The sequence below is a fragment of the Oncorhynchus tshawytscha genome, linkage group LG05 (assembly GCF_018296145.1).
Source record: "Oncorhynchus tshawytscha isolate Ot180627B linkage group LG05, Otsh_v2.0, whole genome shotgun sequence".
NCBI classification, from domain to species: Eukaryota; Metazoa; Chordata; class Actinopteri; order Salmoniformes; family Salmonidae; genus Oncorhynchus; species Oncorhynchus tshawytscha.
The window spans coordinates 67,275,751-67,295,082 of NC_056433.1; the positions used below are offsets into that span (position 1 = coordinate 67,275,751).

Below are 19,332 nucleotides of genomic sequence, written 5' to 3' on the forward strand. Positions count from 1 at the left end.
TTTTTTCTGAGGTCTTGGCTGATTTCTTTTGATTTTCCCATAATATCAAACAAAGAGGCACTGAGTTTGAAGGTAGGCCTTGAAATACATCCACAGGTACACCCCCAATTGACTCAAATTATATCAATTAGCCTTCTAAAGCCATGACATAATTTTCTGGAATTTTCCAAGCTGTTTAAAGGCACAGTCAACTTAATGTATGTAAACTTCTGACCCACTGGAATTGTGATACTGTGAACTTTAAGTGAAATAATCTTGCACAAAGTAGATGTCCTAACCGACTTGCAAAAACTATAGTTTGTTAACGAGAAATGTGTGGAGTGGTTGAAAAATGAGTTTTAATGAGTCCAAGTCCAAAGTGTATGTAAACTTCTGACTTCAACTGTATATATTCTGTCATGTGGTTGTGTAATTTCTTCCCATGCCCTTTCTATCCTGCAGAGGACACTTTTGTATTTTATGATTTCCTCCTAACAGTGTGATTGCCAGCATGTGTGGCTGTCGTCGATGGCCACTCTCAAAGTTCCCTTTCCTCCCCACTTTAAATCCCTCAACAGCAACACAGTGTCTCCGCCGTGACTCCCACAATACCACATCCTAGAGAAATACAGTGCATTCGGAAAGTATTCAGACCCCTTGACCTTTAAAAAAAAAACATTGCAGCCTTATTCTAAAATTGATTAAATTGTGTTTTCCCCTCATCAATCTACACACAATACATTTGAGCAAATGTATAAAAAAATATTAAAAAACTGAAATGTCACATTTACCTAAGTATTCAGACCCTTTACTCAGTACTTTCTTGAAAAACCTTTGGCAGCGATTACCGCCTTTAGTCTTCTTGGATATGACGCTTCAAGCTTGGCACACCTGTATTTGGGGAGTTTCTCCCATTATTCTCTGCAGATCTTCTCAAGCTCTGTCAGGTTGGATGGGGAGCGTCGCTGCAAAGCTATTTTCAGGTCTCTCCAGAGATGTTCGATCGGGTTCAAGTCCGGGGTCTGTCTCGGCCACTCAATGACATTCAGAGACTTGTCCTGAAGCCACTCCTGCATGGTCTTGTCTGTGTGCTTAGGGTCGTTGTCCTGTTGGAAGGTGAATATTCGCCCCAGTCTGAGGTTGTGAGCGCTCTTGAGCAGGTTTTCATCAAGGACCTCTCTGTGCTTTGCTCCATCAAGGACATCTCTGTGCTTTGCTTTGCTCCATCTTTACCTGACTAGTCTCCCAGTCCCTGCCACTGAAAGACATCCCCACAGCATGATGCTGCCACCACCATGCTTCACCGTAGGGATGATGCCAGGTTTTCTCCAAACGTGACGCTTGGCATTCAGACCAAAGAGATCAATCTTGGTTTCATTAGACCAGAGAAATTTGTTTCTCATGGTCTGAGATTCCTTTAGGTGCCTTTTGGCTCTAAGCGGGCTGTCATGTGCCTTTTACTGAGGAGTGGCTTCTGTCTGGCCACTCTACCATAAAGGCCTGACTGGTGGAGTGCTGCAGAGATGGTTGTCCTGGAAGGTTCTCCCATCTCCACAGAGGAACTCTGGAGCTCTGTCAGAGTGACCATCGGGTTCTTGGTCACCTCCCTGACCTCCCTCCCTCTCCCCCGATTGCTCAGTTTGGCTGGGCTGCCAGCTCTTGAAAGCGTCTTGGTGGTTCCAAACTTCTTCCATTTAAGAATGATGGAGGCCACTGTGTTCTTGGGGACCTTCAAGGCTGCAGAAATGTTTTGGTACCCTTCCCCAGATCTGTGCCTCAACACAATCCTGTCTCTGAGCTCTACGGACAATCCTTCGAACTCATGTTTTGGTTTTTGCTCTGACATGTATTGTCAACTGTGGGACCTTACATAGACAGGTGTGTGCCTTTCCAAATCGTGTCCAATCAATTGAATTTACCCAGCTGGAATCCAATCAAATTGTAGAAGCATCTCAAGGATGATCAATGGAAACAGGATGCACCTGAGCTCAATTTCGGGTCTCACAGCAAAGTGTCTGAATACTTATGTAAATATGGCATTTCTGTTTATCTATTTTTTTATACATTTGTAAAAAATTATGGGGTATTGTGTAGATTGATGATGATTTTTTAAAATACATTATAGAATAAGGCTGTAACATTATAAAATGTGGTAAAAATCAGGTGGTCTGAATACTTTCCGAATGCACTGTTAATGGGCAATCTGATTTCAATCACTAGCCCTCTGGTATCATTCCCATGGCAAGATCCAAACACTTGTATTCTCTTTTGAGGAATTCTGCCTACTTGTAATACCACCGACTGACTATGACGTTGAGCAGTAATTAAATGACACTGAAGTAAAATATACCACTTTGTGTTTACGGAACATTTAAAACATTGTTCCCGTATTTATGCAAATTCACAGATTTTCCATTACTTTTTGTGGTGGTGCCACAGTGACATACAGTACTCCACCTGCAGTATGCTGTATTTTCTGGGTAAGGACAAACATATTCAAATCACATCCACCATGCATTTGCATGAACCCAGACATCTTCTGACAGCTTCAAATACATATTAACATCGTAAAATAAATACAAATGTGGAAAGATGCAAAGCTAGTGCGAAGCCAGGTGATGTGTGCGCTATTAAATTACCATGCTGGTGGGGCAAGAACCAGTCATTCAGGTTGGAGCACTATGCTGATAACTCACTTATCACTCTGAGTCAGTTGGACGAATACAACCATCTATTCAGGAAGATATAGTGTGTGTGTGTGCGTGTGCGTGTGTGTGTGTGTGTGAGAGAGAGAGAGAGAGAGAGAGAGAGAGAGAGAGAAAGTGCGAGAAAGAGAGAAAGGGGGTAAGAAGAGATAAGTAGGGAGAGAGCGAGAAAGAGGAGAGGGGGAGAGCAGAGGTAAAATAGTTTAGAGGTGAAAGGGTTTAGGTCATCTGTACAGAAAACAAAGTGGTTAACCTCAAAATCTGACCAGTGACCCTCCTAATTATTCCAGATAGTGGTTAACTGCATTACCTGGCACATTATTGCATCCGGTAATGTCCCTCCTCTTTCATATCAATCTAACGAAGGCAGTTACTAAGTTAATTGCAGGTTAGCTCATTTCTAACTGGAAAAAATGGGGAAAAAACTTCAAATTGTATTCGTCACGTACATGGTCTACATCAAGTATAAAAGGAGCAGCGAAATGCTTACTTTCTAGCTCCCTCAACAGTGCAGTATAATATCAAGCAATTTATTTCCAACCCCTTCTTCCCATGTTGCTATTTTGTACAACCAAGAAACAGGAATGTAAGAAAACGTGTTTGATGGGCTACAGCATTCCAATCAGTATCAGGGCCTATACTTTGTGTTGTGAAGCGGATATTGCATCATGTTCAGTCCTCCACATTATCATACTCTACATGCATTCTTTTGTTATGACATCTCCTACTGCTTGATTAGATCTGATTGGTTTAGTTAATCAAATATAAGTTTGTCTTTATAACTGCTATTGGGTGGGGGTTGGGGAGATTTGAGACGTGCACTTAGGAGCGAAATACGTTTTTAATTGTATGAAGTGTATTACAGTATTTTCCTTTGATGTTGCTGTAACTTTTATCCTGAGACTTTGAGAATTTCAGTTTAAGTGGATAGGAAAGACCCCAACTCAGAAAAGGCATCAAGGCCCCATGATAAACAAATGTCCATGTTGACAAAACAAGGTTTCAAACTCACCCTCTGACCAATCCTATCCTTGTCAGTCCTCTAAACTTTAATATGGTTTTGGAGGGCCTTGGTGTGCCTCTACGTCATTGGCTCACCGTCTCACCCTGAGTTAAAAATGGAAGCACAAGCACTCTCAGTAGTGTAAACATTTACACTAAACAGCCAATCACATTCCCTAGCACTGCCTTTTTCTCCCTCAAGCTCTTACCATCAGCGGATGGCCTAGTCAACTGTTTACATAGAGTGGGCCAATCAGGTTACAGATCTGTTACTCTAGTCTAGGCCCACCTTTCTAGCATGACGATATCAGAGAGAAACTATAAAGTGCTCTGACTGCTCTAGAGGGAGGTAGATTAACTTGCTTACTATAGTCAGGACTATATTCAGTGTTTCCCCACAGAATCATGAGAGAGTGTGTTGTATCAGAAAGGGACATGGCGTGTACAGACTGTAGGAAGGCATCAAATTTCTCTATTGATACAAAAGGAATCAAGTAAGTTATTTAATGATTAATGTTTGTATTATTAATGCTGGTTGTTATGACATTGGTCAGCAATGATAGCAGTCACATTATCCTAACAGAAAGTATTGAATTTTTCAGGAAAAGAAACTGGAGGACAAGGATACGCTATCTTTTGAAGATCACCTCTTCTTTTTCTTCTTCAAAATGCATGGCAGGAAGATCTTACAGGTGAGGCTCAGGGATTTGAATTATGTACTATTATGGAAGTAAAGTAAGGACTAGATAAGGCTCTATATTCTGATTATGATCCAACTTAATATGTATCACTATAAGCAGTATTTACTACTACTACTACAGTATGCTTCTTGTACATGTTGATCTAATATGACTGTTCTCTTCTTCCTCAGGCCAACAGTGGAGGAAGTCAACCAATGGGCACAGTCACTTGACAAACTCCTGAGTCACAAATGTAAGTGCCACCCCCTGAGTGTTATAGCTCATATGATAGCAGCATGATTGTATGAAACTGGCACAAAGGTCATTGGGTAATAATTTATACGAATTAAGTGAGTCAACTTGAAGTGAAGTACAGTTGTAACTAAACTGTACCTCTGATTGGTTGATATTTGACCCTTGACCTCAACTTAGCTTGAATGCTTCTTCCACTGCTTGCTTTGTTCTGTTCTCTCTCCCTCATTCCTTCCTCCTTCTGTCCTGCAGATGGAAAGGCAGCGTTTCAGATATTCCTGAAGTCAGAGTTCTGTGATGAGAACATAGAGTTCTGGACGGCCTGTGAGGAGTTCAGGACCATGACGTCTCTAGGGAAACTGTCGTCGAGGGCCAGAACCATCTATGAAGAGTTCATCCAGTGTGATGCTCCTAAAGAGGTGAGATTACCTTTCACTACTGGTATTTTTTTTTTTTTTTCCCAAATCACATTTATCTAATGCCATTATGTGATCATTCTAATTGTACAAAGACTTACTGTGGTTCTTGTCTCGACGTTTGGCTGCAGATCAACCTGGACTACCAGACGAAGGATGCTATCATCCAGAGCCTGCCTCTGCCCAGCCTGACGTGTTTCCTGTCGGCCCAGAAGAAGGTATTTAACCTGATGGAGAACAACTCGTACCCTCGCTTCATCCACTCTGAGCTCTACAAGGAACTGTGTGCCGTCGCCAGGGGAGAGGGGAAATATCTCAAGTTTTAAGATTACTACTCGCAAGGATTGACTATGTAGTCAAGCATTACATGAAGTTACATGGAATGTAAAACCATTTCACATTTGAGCCATGTGGCCATTGGCAATGCTGTAGCGCACTATTTATAAACAGTACTGTAGTGTAGGAAGTACAGCGAATAACTAGCTGTAAATGGCTTAGCCTTTACACTTGAAAAATGTTCATTCAACTGTGCATCCTTGGTTTTGCAGAGTCAGCCAAAACAACACCAGGACCTTTGTGCACATGATTATGCAGATCAGATGTAAAGTTGTTTTGTTATTGGCTCAAAATGGAATTGCTTATCCAGTTGTGTTTGAATGCACTTTAGTCAGTTTCACCAAACATCAGTACCGGTAAATAACTGGCTACTAACTATTTGCAATTGATTGTATACGATGTGCGCAAGTACTTTCTGGGACCAGTCATGTAGGTTTACATTGGCAACTGTTTCGCAGGAGATGAGAATGGAGGTGAATGTTTTGCATTGCATAGAGGTGTTTGCACTAAACATTGTAGCGGAAATGGTTTTAACCATTCCAATGAGTTCAGTTCATCGTGGGTGCAGCTGGACTGCAACACAATTGTTTTTCCTTATTTATCGTTTGTTAAATACATACATGTCAAATAAAATATTGTTGAATTCAGAAACAATGTATTTTCTAGTTACTGGGCCCTGAAGGTTTTAACACAGTGTTAGTAATGATAAAAAAGACCACAGATCCAACTGAAATAACAAACCATAATTTCAATATGACAGCGAATGACTGTCCATGACATAATAAACTATACAAATCAAATGTATTTATATAGCCCTTCTTACATCAGCTGATATATCAAAGTGCTGTACAGAAACCCAGCCTAAAACCCCAAACAGCAAGCAAATGCAGGTGTAGAAGCACGTTATACCGTACAACTTCCCAGCAGTAGGCCTACCTTGAGGCAGCTGAGGAATGGAATGTTTTGGTGTAAAGAGACTACATATGAGGTCTCCCCAGTCTTCTCCCTTCCAGGCCTAATATTTACTCAACAAACTCAAACATCAAAGACATAAATACCTGCATCAGATCAATTCTCTTTCTCACAACTCCTGCATGAAATCCATCTACTCTACCAGTAAAATAATGTCTGCAGAACGCGTAATTCTGCTTCCATTGGAACAGTGTGTTCCCGCAGCGGGATAGGGAGGTTCCAGTAAGATTTGTTCTGTGGTCCACATGCAAACGAGAACATCATGACTGACGTAAGGTACTGTATCTCCGTACCGCTGAGGATGTGCAGACTTTGTGTCACTTTCCTGACATGACAGAGCGCTGTTAGTAAGGATGTGCATGAGCTCATAGTAAAAGCTGACACTGAACAGACAGCCAGACACCTCTCCTCTCTGACAGCTGGCCTGTAGTACTAGGACCCATGGCTTGTGTTGATATTTCACAGGCCTAATATAGGACAATTTCTCTCCAAACACATCTCAACCCAAACAGCTCAAAAATAACTCCATACACTCCTAACATGAAGGCATAATAAGACATCCATCTAACACATTAGTCCAAACAGACCAGAAACAACTGAATATGTTTCTTAGCAACAGGCTAATAGTTTTGCAAAAGGGCAGTTCTTCCCCCCACTAAACATCCAATCAAAACTGAAAGAACTATCGTGGTGGATACTAATACACCACCATGAGAATCAGAAAACATATCCTTGCATGTCTTTCTCCCTCTGAGTTTGTGCTTAAGCTATATATGGACTCACCCATATCAGGACAACATAGTACTACAATGTATTCTCTAACTGTGCAGAGATGTCAGTGACATAGCACTTAACACCTTAAAATAACATTAAAGCTCAGTTGGTATGTATTCCAAACATACACTATCTATTCATGACACATGCACGTGGCCTAAATTTCATGAAGTAAGTGTTCCTTCTATTCTTTCGGGTGGATTGCAAAAACTTGTTTTATATGCTCCTACAGTGGAACTGGGCAGGCCTGCAAATAGCAGATTCTGCTGCTTAGGTTCTTGTATACACAGAAAGGATACACATAGAAGAGGGTAAGTTGTAAACGTCAGCCTAAGTACAGTAAATTCAAACCCAGAAAGGCATGAGTAAAGCATCAGGCACATAATTTCTTAATTATTAGTACACATGGAGCCATAAGATTGAAGAGGTTTCATGCTTGAAAATGACTCCCAAGTTTCTTACAGGTTGGCAACTTGAGAACAGGATCTACAGCACCCAACTAAAAGGAAACAAATAAATGTTCTAATCGTATCTATTGCAGAAAAACATAATTCCTCATAAGCACGCTTTAAATCATATATAAATGCATGTTCATTGGCAGAACTTTAGTGTACTTTAATGCTGTAGCCTACAGATCAGGCATACAAAAACCAAGTTACGAGTATTAGAAAATGAAATACAAATTTGGTCACACAACATGGCTATCAGTGAAAAACAGGGGAAGGACAGCGTCTGGCTGTCTGCAAGTCATGGCCCTATGCAAGGCACAATCTGCAGAAGGTAAAAGGAGGAAATGACTGTTTGATGCAGTTAGCTATAGTCTGCCAGTGTTGTGGACATGGCGGACTACAACTAGCCAACTCTGCGCCAGAATTCTGCGTCATTTTGTCAACCTAACGTCACATGGTCAAAACTCACTGCGCCAGCTAAGAGGTTCAGTAATGGTCTCTAAGGTGAAACATGACTAATGTCCTGATCTAAAGAATTTTAACCTGATTTGGTGTGCTTATTTTAGACTGAGTGGCACTTATCAAAAGGCAGTTGGATGTGACACTGTTGCTTGTGTACAGTCAATTATTGATAGGTGCAATACAGAGTTGCCTGTATATTTGTGACATCGTAGGCAGCTCTTAGTGATTAGACACAGGTTGACATTTGTCATGTCTGAGTGATTGTCTTAGATAGCCAATTTTAATTTTGCAGCTGGTCTATAATATAAACATTTAATGAAAACAAGAAAAATAGCCTTTTGGTCTTAATTTAAGGTCAGGGTTAGGAGTGTAGTTAAGGTTAGGATTAAAATCTGATTTTATGACTGTGCCAGCTAGTATCCACTGCAGAGCTGCCTCCAAAACAAGATCCATGACAAAAAATGCTAACCTGCTGATAAGGCCAGCAGCATCAAAGAATTTGGGGATCATACAACATGGGATAGAACATGATCTGTGACATGAATGACTATTTATGGGTACTAATAATGATGAGAGTTGAATACTATTAAACCTGCAAACTTACTTGCATACACACACAAACTTGAACATGTGGGCCTACACTATGACAGAATGCAATTAACAATCAAACTACAACACATTTTATTATGAAAATAAGACAGGCTCATTTAAACATCTTTCCAGGCATACATTACAGCTTAGCGGTAGACGTGGGTGGGAGTCAACACAGTTCTTGTCTATCCCACTGCCCGTGTGCTCATGTCTGTGGGGGGTGGGTATCACATGATACAATGGTGGGGAAGGGGGTCACATGAATACGACGACTGATGAGTGTGAGTGTTAGTGCTGAGCGATTTGTGCTTTTTGAGGTCGGTTCGGTTTCGGTTCAATTATAAAAAATATCGCGATTTTCGATTATTTTTTCCAACATTAAATGCATTATGAAATAGATCTTTTTAATGGAAATTCCAAAGCCAAGAATAGTCAGCATTCAATTGCCAAAACATTAAAAATAATCCATTGTCTTTGTCAGGTCCACATTGGCTAGATATCAATGGAAAAACAGGAAATTACTATGAAATACAATATTTCAGTTCTGTATATTACTAAGTTTTTATTTGATGACTTTATCATCTTTTATTCCTTAAAGTCGTCATCTCATCTCAGCTCAGGCAGTAGCTGTCTGAAGCAGCCAGTAACGTTATCTATGTGCTCCCTATAATGTACTGTCTTTAGTCATCATATTTAGCTAGCCTGCCTAAGTAGCCTATGATGCAGAGCTGTCTGATGAAATCATTTGACTAGTTCTTCAAAGTAGATAAGGCATACTTTCACAAACTGTCTCTATCCCTCGTCATTGTGGGTCTGTGTGTATCTAATTACCTTCAGACCAGCGTCCCACATAGTTCATGACTTGATTTCTGCATTGGGCTCACAAAAAACTAAATGTAATTAAAGTAATTAAACTGAAGTCGTCGATTAGTTGTTTTATAAACCCCCCCCTCCCCTCACTCAGCACTAGTGACTGTGTTCACTTGGCTTCCTGGACTTTTTTGGCACTCTGCTTCTCCTTTGCCTGTGGAGATGACATACATTAGTTAGTGCCAGTGAGCAGCTGTCTGTGAGAGGTAAATATCACCCTCTAGTGGATATAACACTATACTTCAAAACAGTTAAAAAAATACTAAAAAGTTTGCCATTTATTGCATGTACCTTGTAGAGAACCTTCAACTACCATCATACAACAAAATTATATACACAAAATTCAAGTTTCTGCATCGGCTAAAGAGATCTCACCTTTTCCACCAAAGGTATCAACTGCTGGTATTCTGCCAGTGTCTTCAGTAGTTCCATGATGAAGGGTAGATAGTTATGCTTTCGTCGGATGTTTTCGATCTACAATAAAGTAAAAATAATTATATTTAAGGCAAACATTAAAATGTGTAATAACCCCACTAAATGCCCAAATCATTGTTTTTGTTGGCTAAATGCCCATACCATTGTATTTGTCGGCTATTTGACCCATGGTCAGTGAACACACCTTGTATCGTTTGAGTTTCTGATTCTCCTCGTCAATCAGCAGCTGATACTTGGCAATTTCTGATTGGATCGAGCTGAGGAGGGTGCTGCTCTGGTCTGTGTCCATTGGCTCTTCCTGAAAAAAAAAAAAAAAGGGTGAGACAGTGTTTCCATTCGGTCAAATGTCCAACCAGATTTATATTTGTGAGACTTCCCAGCCATAACAAATATAAAACCATTTGAATGCCATCACATGTATGGTAATGCTTTTTAGGAGTGCCCACTTGTCAATATCCTGTTTCCATGTCAATTTATCTTTCCAAATGTCTGTGCCTCCATGCTTGATACAGTAGCTAGTTGACAAGCTAGCTTGATTTGTACAGTTGTCATTTTTAAGATTGCTGCTCAACCAGGCATTAGATTAAAGAGAAGGAAAGCAAATATCACTTAGTCTTAATACTCCTCGGTGTAAATGTCTGTAAGGGGGATTAATCTAGCAAACTAGCTAAACATTTCTCCTCTGCCTGCATACAGCAGTGCCTGACTCACTGGTGATGGGAAACTTTGTGTGATAGTACCATGATACCATTTTTTAAGTTTGTTAGCGAGAGTGCAAATTCAAGAGACAGGCAGAGTAGATGATGATACGATTGAAATACAACCTGACCCAAACTCCATGCATAGCAATGTGATTTATAGAGGATTTTATTTTTAGCAGGATATTTTCTGCCGGATTGCAATGTTTTTATTTTTTGGTTATTTATTCATTTTATCTGCCAAAAGCCGTCAATTACCGGCTAATGGAAAACGCTGGAATGAGACCAACGTTACTTACTGCAGTTAGACTACATCTTTCTTTCATCATTAGCAGCAATTTTAAAGGACTTGATAAATGGCCCTGGAGGGCTGGTAATTGAAAGGTCCTGGCCTGAAGGCTGCCCCATGGGCATCATGGGTAACAGTGACACCACTTACAGTACCTCTGCAAGCTGGATTTGCAGCTCCGCTATTTTCCTCTCATAAATCATCTTCCTGTCTGACACGATGGCCATCAGGTTGAAGCGGATCTCTCCCTCACTGTACCTGATAAGAGTGACGGAAGATGCACGAGCAAGCATAAACACAAACAGCATCAATATGATGCACTATTCAACAGTGGTCAAAATGTAATGGATCCAAAATATTTACTTCTGTATTCTTTTCTCAATCACTGGCCGAACTGCGTTGATCCAATCGTCCTGGTTGCATACACCTGAAACACAAAACAAGAGGGGGTGAAACTATAAATAACGTTATTAAAAAATATATACATTTCATGGTAGAGCAGTGAGTGACTAGACACATGCAAGCATGTATCCTACTTTCCCATAGTCATACAACCAAAGAGAAAATCTATAGATCAATGGCCAACAAGCATATAGTGTAGAATAGGGTTTGCCTGGTTCAAGACATCACTACCCACACTAATTCACTAGAAAAAATGCTGAATCACCATCCAAAAGAATCTGAAAGGGCAGCTTATTTCAAATTCAGTTCTCTCTACTACTTGTAAAATGATGTAGGACAATAAAACAACTTTCTCTCTCTATACATCTAAATACACTGAGTATACCAAACATTAGGAACACCTTCCTAAAATGGAGTCGTCGTCCCCCCGCCACCCTTAGAGCGGCCTCAATTCATTGGGGCTTGGAATCTACAAGGTGTCGAAAGCGTTCCACAGGGATGCTCACCCATGTTGATTCCAAAGCATCCCACTATTGTGTCAAGTTAGCTGGATGTCTTTTGGGTGGTGGACCATTCTTGATTCACACAGGAAACTGTTGAGTATGAAAAACCCAATGATCAATAAAGGATCATAGTTTTCACCTGGTCAGTATGTCATGGAAAGAGGTGTTCTTATTGTTTGTATACTCAGTGTATATGACCGTATGTGCATACCGAGGTCGATGGGCCCTTCACGTAGTCCGTCCAGCTCATAGAGCCTGCCGTTGACAGGGACATAACTCACAAAGTGGAATGCTTCCTCATCCTTCGCTGAAGACTTTGCGTCAAACTCAAACATCTGCTGTCTGAAAACAAAGAAACAATAAAATAAGAAATTGACAGTTATATCTCATTAGCAGAGCAACTAACATCGTATTAAAACCAAAGCCTTTTTTCTCCCAAACTCTGTCTATTGAAAAACTACATGCAAACAAAATGGCAGTTTGTCTGCTTACAGCCAACCCTTCGATTTGTCTTGTGATGTCTGCGGTGAGACTATCATTCTCTGAAATCAAAAAGAGTCAACTCACCTGGCAAAGCCGTTGTGAACTTGTCGAATAACTTCAGAGTTGCTGAGAGCCAGACCTTTCATCTTTATAGAAGAGAATATCATCAATGTGTGCGTGTTATGCACATCCCAAGGACAAAACACTGACTGACAATAAAGAAAGAACAGCCTGCACAAAGTAAACGCTAACCAGAATCAGGCACAACTTACAGCAGCATCGAAGCTGAGTGAGAATTCTCTGAACTCTGTGAGTGTCTCTCCCAGCAGCATGTCAGAGTGAGTGCAGTTCAGCAGCACACTCACAATGGCCTGGGTAGCACATGCGTTATTTATCACCTGAAACAACACACAAAGACATTAGACATATGAGATCCTGCCAGATGCTCTTAACCAGTGAGTTTTTATTTTTTTTATTAACTTGGCAATACAGTGAAAATCAAATTTTTATTTACAATGATGGCCTACCCCAGCCAAACCCTCCCCTGACCCGGACGACGCTGGGCCAATTGTGTGCCGCCCTATGGGACTCCCGATCACGGCGGGTTGTGATACAGCCCAGGATCGAACCCGGGTCTGTAATGACACCTCTAGCGCTGCGATGCAGTGCCTTAGACCACCGCACCGCTCAGGATCCCAAATGCAGTCAATACATTGAACCCAGTTACTGCAAGTAGACTCTTCTTCAAAATAGCTGCTATCAGCAGAATCAGTGCCAGGAAGAAAGTGACTTCTGAAAACACTTCTGAGGACTTTGAATATGTGCAAACTCTACAATACATACAATGAATATATAACTTCCCCCTAGTCAAAGATGTCTAACCAAACCATGTACCTGCTTGGCAAAGAAGATGTTGTCAAGTCTTGAATCCTGAACGATAGAGCCTGCTGGTGCCTCACCTGGCTGCCACTTGAACAGGAAGATCAACCCATGAACTGGTCTGGAGAAAGAAAGAGAAGCCTAGTAACGTAAACTCACCCCATTCCGTACAAATGTGCGCAACCGCAACATTCAAACGAGGCTACAAAGAAAACTAATGGGACTGTAGCGACTGTGTTAACGTCAAAATCGTGGGTGTGAACTAGGTTTCTATTCAAACGTTGATCGACATGGTAATGGCTCTATAGTATTGGAGAAAAGTTGAAAAAAAAACTGACCCTCCGTTACATCTTGACTTGTCATGTCGTAACGTACCGCACACATAAATCAACTATTTCTGTCTTACAATCTCTCTCCACCAGGTGTAGCACTTCTATCATCGTTTAAAAACAAGAAATGGACAGTGACGGGGGTAAGGGGGGGGACACCTAGTCATTTTTTTCGTCATCATTGCATGCGATCATCATTCTCAAAGCCGCTGTTGACTTCTAAGAACACTTTAGCACCGCCCTAAAAACCCGATTCAAATTCGACACAAACATTCAAATAGGTATGTAATGACACATATAAACTCTTTATAGTGTTCTATTTACGTTTTAGAGGCAATAAGGTGATAAGTCGGAAAGATCTAGTGAAAAAAAAAACAATTTTCCAACACAACATCTCTCCTTCTCACTACCACCCATTAGTTTCACTTCCCCACCCGCCGTTTTTAAAAAGACCAGACGGGGCTCATTGCCTGCTTGAATTATGCAGAAACAGGCAGCGTTTAGGTCATGTAATTGATTCTGTTGGAAGGGGGAGAAATTGTGCTTTACAATGGAATTGACATTACAGTTGATCTGGAAGTATTACGTTTTTGGGACCTAAAATAAGGCAAATTGTACGGACCAAGGCGATGTACGAGTTTACGTTAGCTAACACTTTTGTACATCGCGCTGTAACTTACTATTCGACCTAATTTTAGCGCCCAAAAAACGGAATACTTCCAGGTCAACTGTAATTTGACAAAAAGCAACAATTTCTCGCCTTTCCAGCAAAATCAATGACGAAACCTTCATGCTGCCCTTCTCTGCACGATTGAAGAAAGCAATGAGCTCCGTCGATCTTTTAAATATGGCTGGTAGGGAAGTGAAACCTACTGCGTCACTCGATCTTTCCAACTTAACACCTTATTGCCTCTAAAATGTAAATAAAACACATGTAAAGAATATATATAGTGTGTCATTACATACCCATTTGCAGGTTTTTAGGGCGGTGCTAAAGTTATCTTCAGAAGTAAACAGCAGCTGTCGCGGCTTTTGAGAGTCATGATGGCTTGCAGTGATGACGCAAAAATACATTCCGTTGTACTAGGTATCCCCGTATCCACTGTCCCTTGTTATTAATCTGCACGACACAGAATGAGTTGCATTATGCGTGATGTACGTTACGACAGGTCACAATTTAACGTACAGCGTCAGAGGGGTCCGTTTTTTAAACTTTTCTCCAATACTAATCGAGCTATTACCATGTCAATCAACGCATGAATAGAAGCGTAGTTCACACCCCAGATTCTGATGCCAGCAGTCCCATTAGTTTTCATTGCAGCCTGGTTTGAATGGGTTGCGCAAATTTGTACGGAATGGGATTAGTCAACAGCATCACAGCGATATTATGCATTTGTGAAGTGTTTCGAAGCAAAGAGATTAGGGCATGGTTTACTTCAGGTTTTCAAAGTTCTCTGGTTCCATACTCCATATTTCTTCAACCTGAGCTCCTTTACAACCTGGGTTAGTAGAAAGGGGAAATATGGGTTAGTTACTATGATAATTTAAAGCAATAGCTAACTAACTATATGGATAGAGGACAGGACACTAGCTATTCAATTTAACTAGTCTAGCCATTTGAATTCGTAGAGGATTGCATCAACTATGACCAGTTTATCTAACTAGTTAGGCCTTAATGTGTACAATATTCAACTGGAATAGCATGCAGTAAAAATGTGTCAACTTTTAAAGGAATTTCAGTAGTCAGCTAGCTAACCCAGATACAGTGGGTGTCATGCTAATGCTATTTCATCGTGCTTAGTTAGCTACCACGCTGCAATAAATGACGCCATCTAGTTAGCTAGCAGATAGCTAGATGGTGTTCAATCTGTTTAACAAATAGTTATGTTTATGAAATTTGCTGCACTGCAAACTAACACTACGGTCACAAAGGATGTGAGTAGCCAAGGCTACTTAATTATCTCAGACTTTGCTATGGCTTGTTGGCAATCTTGCTAGAAAGTACTAGTAGCATGCTAGCATATAGCACACTCACCAAAGCCTTTGATCAATTCTGTGAAAACCCCAGGATCACTTTCCATAAGACACCATTCTCCTGCGCTTCCAGTCATTTTTATTTATTTCAAGAACAACCGTAGGGCAAGTAATTTTATTGCAGTAGACAAGCCTATATCTGTAGTGGCTAGTTAGCTAGTAAAATGAATCAATCCGCTGCGTAAATTGTGTTCAAGCGAAATCTCCCGGCATGTCTTTCAACAGGAATCGTGTGCAAATCGCGCAAGGGGGGCTGTCTGTGCAAATTATTTGTCATCATAGGCCTACTTTTATGTTCTACATACTATTATATATAGTTGTCATTCCATTGGGCATTTCAAATGTTGCCACAACGTTACTAAAAATAACACATTGTTGCTTTTATTATGAAGCGCTACCATAATTTTAGCCAGTGTATCATGTTAAATTAGTTCGTGTATTTCTTACTTCACAGGCATGCAAATAATTAGGCACAGTCCTCATTTAAAAGATTGTGGAGTTTAATAGAATCCTGACCAGTTCACTGGACGTGCTACCTGTCCCAGACATGCTGTTTTCAACTCGAGACAGCAGGTGTGGTAGAAATCCTGATCGGCTATGAAAAGCCAACTGACATTTACTCCTGAGGTGCTGACTTGCTGCACCCTCGACAACTACTGTGATTATTATTTGACCATGCTGGTCATTTATGAACATTTGAACATCTTGGCCATGTTCTGTTATAATCTCCACCCGGCACAGCCAGAAGAGGACTGGCCACCCCTCATAGCCTGGTTCCTCTCTAGGTTTTGGCCTTTCTAGGGAGTTTTTCCTAGCCACTGTGCTTCTACACCTGCATTGCTTGCTGTTTGGGGTTTTAGGCTGGTTTTAACACTTTGCGTACAGCACTTTGAGATATCAGCTGATTTGATTCATTAAAATACTCTGAATGTAGACGAAGGGTGACGATAACAAGTGTGCATCTTGATAAATAAACCACAGAGAACCCATATATATAATGTATCACACAAAGTCGAGGAAACATTAAATAAACACAGGATAAATTACAGTGAGAATTAGAACGGTTAGTCATTTGGTGGACTCGAACTGTCCGCTGCCCGAGCCTTCAGTGTTAATTTTCACGCAGCACGGGGCACATTGTTCTATCAGAGGCAGCAGCTTTCCCTTCTGGTGTAGTTCCTTTGTGTCAGAGCCTCCTCCAATGCAGTTTCCATTGATGAAGACCCTCGGAACCTGTAACCACAAGTAACCCCATTAAAAATAACACAACACACTAAATGGTGCTCATTAAACTACACAGTGTCTCCTGACCCCTCCTGTCTCAGCCTCCAGTATTTATGCTGCAGTAGTTTATGTGTCGGGGGGCTGGGGTCAGTTTGTTATATCTGGAGTACTTCTCCTGTCCTATTCGGTGTCCTGTGTGAATCTAAGTGTACGTTCTCTAATTCTCTCCTTCTCTCTTTCTTTCTCTCTCTCGGAGGACCTGAGCCCTAGGACCTGAGCTCCAGGACTACCTGACATGATGACTCCTTGCTGTCCCCAGTCCACCTGGCCATGCTGCTGTTCCAGTTTCAACTGACCTGAGCCCTAGGACCATGCCCCAGGACTACCTGACATGATGACTCCTTGCTGTCCCCAGTCCACCTGGCCATGCTGCTGCTCCAGTTTCAACTTCCACCTGACTGTGCTGCTGCTCCAGTTCAACTGTTCTGCCTTATTATTATTCGACCATGCTGGTCATTTATGAACATTTGAACATCTTGGCCATGTTCTGTTATAATCTCCACCCGGCACAGCCAGAAGAGGACTGGCCACCCCACATAGCCTGGTTCCTCTCTAGGTTTCTTCCTAGGTTTTGGCCTTTCTAGGGAGTTTTTCCTAGCCACCGTGCTTCTACACCTGCATTGCTTGCTGTTTGGGGTTTTAGGCTGGGTTTCTGTACAGCACTTTGAGATATCAGCTGATGTACGAAGGGCTATATAAATAAATTTGATTTGATTTGATTAAACTAGAGCTCAGTTCAGCTGTTCTCTGTGTGCATAATAATAAGAACAATGTCCCTACTGGTCTGGTGCCAGTTGTGTTAACTTGGTGCTATTGCTATCAACAACAAGATAGCAACATACAGTCAGGTCAAATGTCAGACTCACCAGTAGAATCAGCAGATACATACTGCACATCTATGTTGCGTACATATGGCATTTAGGGTAAAAACATGAACAGTCCTCAATCAACAACCTACTTTTCACTTTGAGGGTTACAGAGAATGATCTATTATACTAAAGCTAAGGTGGCATATGTGAGATTGCTATGTGCTGAATTACATATCACATTCTATGTAAAACACCATGGCAAAATTGATTGGAGAATGCAAATTGGTCATGATATAAACATGAGGTTGTTTCATACTGTTCTGGCACCGGTCATCTGCGCCAAGGCCTCTTGTAGTCGTCTTCCATCATTGTGTTCATCCAGCTCTATCACCTTGTATGTAGCACCAATTTCATTGAATACATTTTTTGCCATTTTGCAATATGGACAAGTGGTCTTGGAAAATATGACAATGCAGTTATGAGACACCACCTCCTGAAGAGAAGAAAATCAATGTCAGACCAAGTCACCAACACACACAGAATCATGAGATAAAAATGTTAAATCTTACCTGTAGAAACTGACCACATGCTGTTGTGCTTGACAGACCACTTGAGCTGAAGGATGTGAAGTTTCCCATCCTGAAAGGACACACACAGGTTGTTAACTAGCCAACGTTGTCAGTAAATAGATAACTAGCTAGCTAAAGCACCGATACAGACATGCACCAACCCATCAATGAAAATATTGTAGCAATAACCTTAAACATTTCAAGGCATGTGCAGAAGATATTATCCCCATTATCAGTGATAATAGAACAATCAAACAGGTGAGACTCAGTTTGTATTTTGTGTCCATTCTGATGTCAACAAGCTATCTGTAGCGTTCGCTAGCAACCCGTCGAACATTCACAGCAAGGCACTGGCTGTGTACTAATCTGAAGGATTAGTTTGCGGTGGGATAAGGATTATCGCAACCATCAATTAACGTTAGCTAACGTTACCTATTTTCACGACACTCGTAAACATTAGCATGTTGGTCACATTTGATTCGCTAGCTTTTAAGTTTCGCCGTCCAAATATATTACGATAGTTTAAAATGAATAACACATGGCTGCCTACATACATTATATTATACTGACATTATTATTTAATATTGGCATTTCAATGTTAAATAGCAGGGAAAGTGACCTTCGGCAACCGTTCCATACAAATCTGGACAGGAGTCCTCCTCGCGCTAACATCATTAGCAAAGAAACCGCAAATAACATAAAATCAAACGGTTGGCCGAGGTAGAACATGCGGCTAATATACACTCAGTAGTGTAGAAAAACATTAGCGTTTGTGTGTGACCACTACTTCCACTTGCGATTTTACAATTGGCCGCACATGCTTACCTTGACTACCGGAAGTACATTATTATACAAGAGGGGTGGATCAAAGATATGTATAACTAAACCAAGAAAGTTCATCTGTGTCAATTACAGTGGGAGGAAATGAAGCGTAGTGGGCAGAACAAGCAAGGAGGTGGGCAAAGCCAACCACAAACGATCGAGATCCTATTGGTGCGTTGTAGCATGTATTTGTATATTTCTGTTAGGGAACGCCTCTGTGAAGTGTGCGTGTGCACAAATTCGATTCGACTTTGCGCTCCTTCTAAAAAAAGCTATTTTTTAACTAACTTTGGCAAACCGTCAAGTCT

General features: G+C 41.0%; 3 protein-coding genes across 6 annotated transcripts; 1 reads left to right on the forward strand and 2 right to left on the reverse strand.

Moving 5' to 3' along the window:
• The first annotated feature begins 4,022 nt into the window (after nt 1–4,022).
• Nucleotides 4,023–6,021, forward strand: LOC112251167 (regulator of G-protein signaling 21-like). Its single transcript, XM_024421963.2, has 5 exons — nt 4,023–4,180; nt 4,289–4,378; nt 4,558–4,619; nt 4,871–5,037; nt 5,166–6,021. Exons 1-5 carry the CDS (start codon nt 4,092–4,094, stop codon nt 5,358–5,360), a joined length of 603 nt encoding a protein of 200 aa, XP_024277731.1. The 5' UTR covers nt 4,023–4,091; the 3' UTR covers nt 5,361–6,021.
• Nucleotides 6,022–8,691: 2,670 nt separating this feature from the next.
• LOC112251168 (ubiquitin carboxyl-terminal hydrolase isozyme L5) lies at nt 8,692–16,147 on the reverse strand. 2 transcript variants are annotated; one of them, XM_024421964.2, is made up of 11 exons: nt 15,542–16,147; nt 14,942–15,005; nt 13,193–13,298; nt 12,571–12,696; nt 12,383–12,444; nt 12,027–12,157; nt 11,274–11,337; nt 11,066–11,168; nt 10,108–10,221; nt 9,864–9,962; nt 8,692–9,642 (listed from the first exon to the last, which is right to left on the reverse strand). In XM_024421964.2, exons 1-11 carry the CDS (start codon nt 15,615–15,617, stop codon nt 9,598–9,600), a joined length of 990 nt encoding a protein of 329 aa, XP_024277732.1. In that variant the 5' UTR covers nt 15,618–16,147; the 3' UTR covers nt 8,692–9,597. The 2 variants fall into 2 exon arrangements, with proteins under 2 accessions (XP_024277732.1, XP_024277733.1); XM_024421965.2 differs by lacking the exons at nt 14,942–15,005; nt 15,542–16,147 and adding an exon at nt 13,516–13,576.
• Nucleotides 16,148–16,345: 198 nt separating this feature from the next.
• On the reverse strand, nt 16,346–19,076 carry glrx2 (glutaredoxin 2). Of its 3 annotated transcripts, none has more exons than XM_024422766.2 (4): nt 18,822–19,021; nt 18,203–18,272; nt 17,950–18,126; nt 16,346–16,773 (listed from the first exon to the last, which is right to left on the reverse strand). In XM_024422766.2, exons 1-4 carry the CDS (start codon nt 18,929–18,931, stop codon nt 16,609–16,611), a joined length of 522 nt encoding a protein of 173 aa, XP_024278534.2. In that variant the 5' UTR covers nt 18,932–19,021; the 3' UTR covers nt 16,346–16,608. The 3 variants fall into 3 exon arrangements, with proteins under 3 accessions (XP_024278534.2, XP_042178200.1, XP_042178199.1); XM_042322266.1 differs by lacking the exon at nt 18,822–19,021 and adding an exon at nt 19,028–19,076 and having other exon boundaries at nt 16,347–16,773; XM_042322265.1 differs by lacking the exon at nt 18,822–19,021 and adding an exon at nt 18,392–18,755 and having other exon boundaries at nt 16,347–16,773.
• Nucleotides 19,077–19,332: the final 256 nt, after the last annotated feature.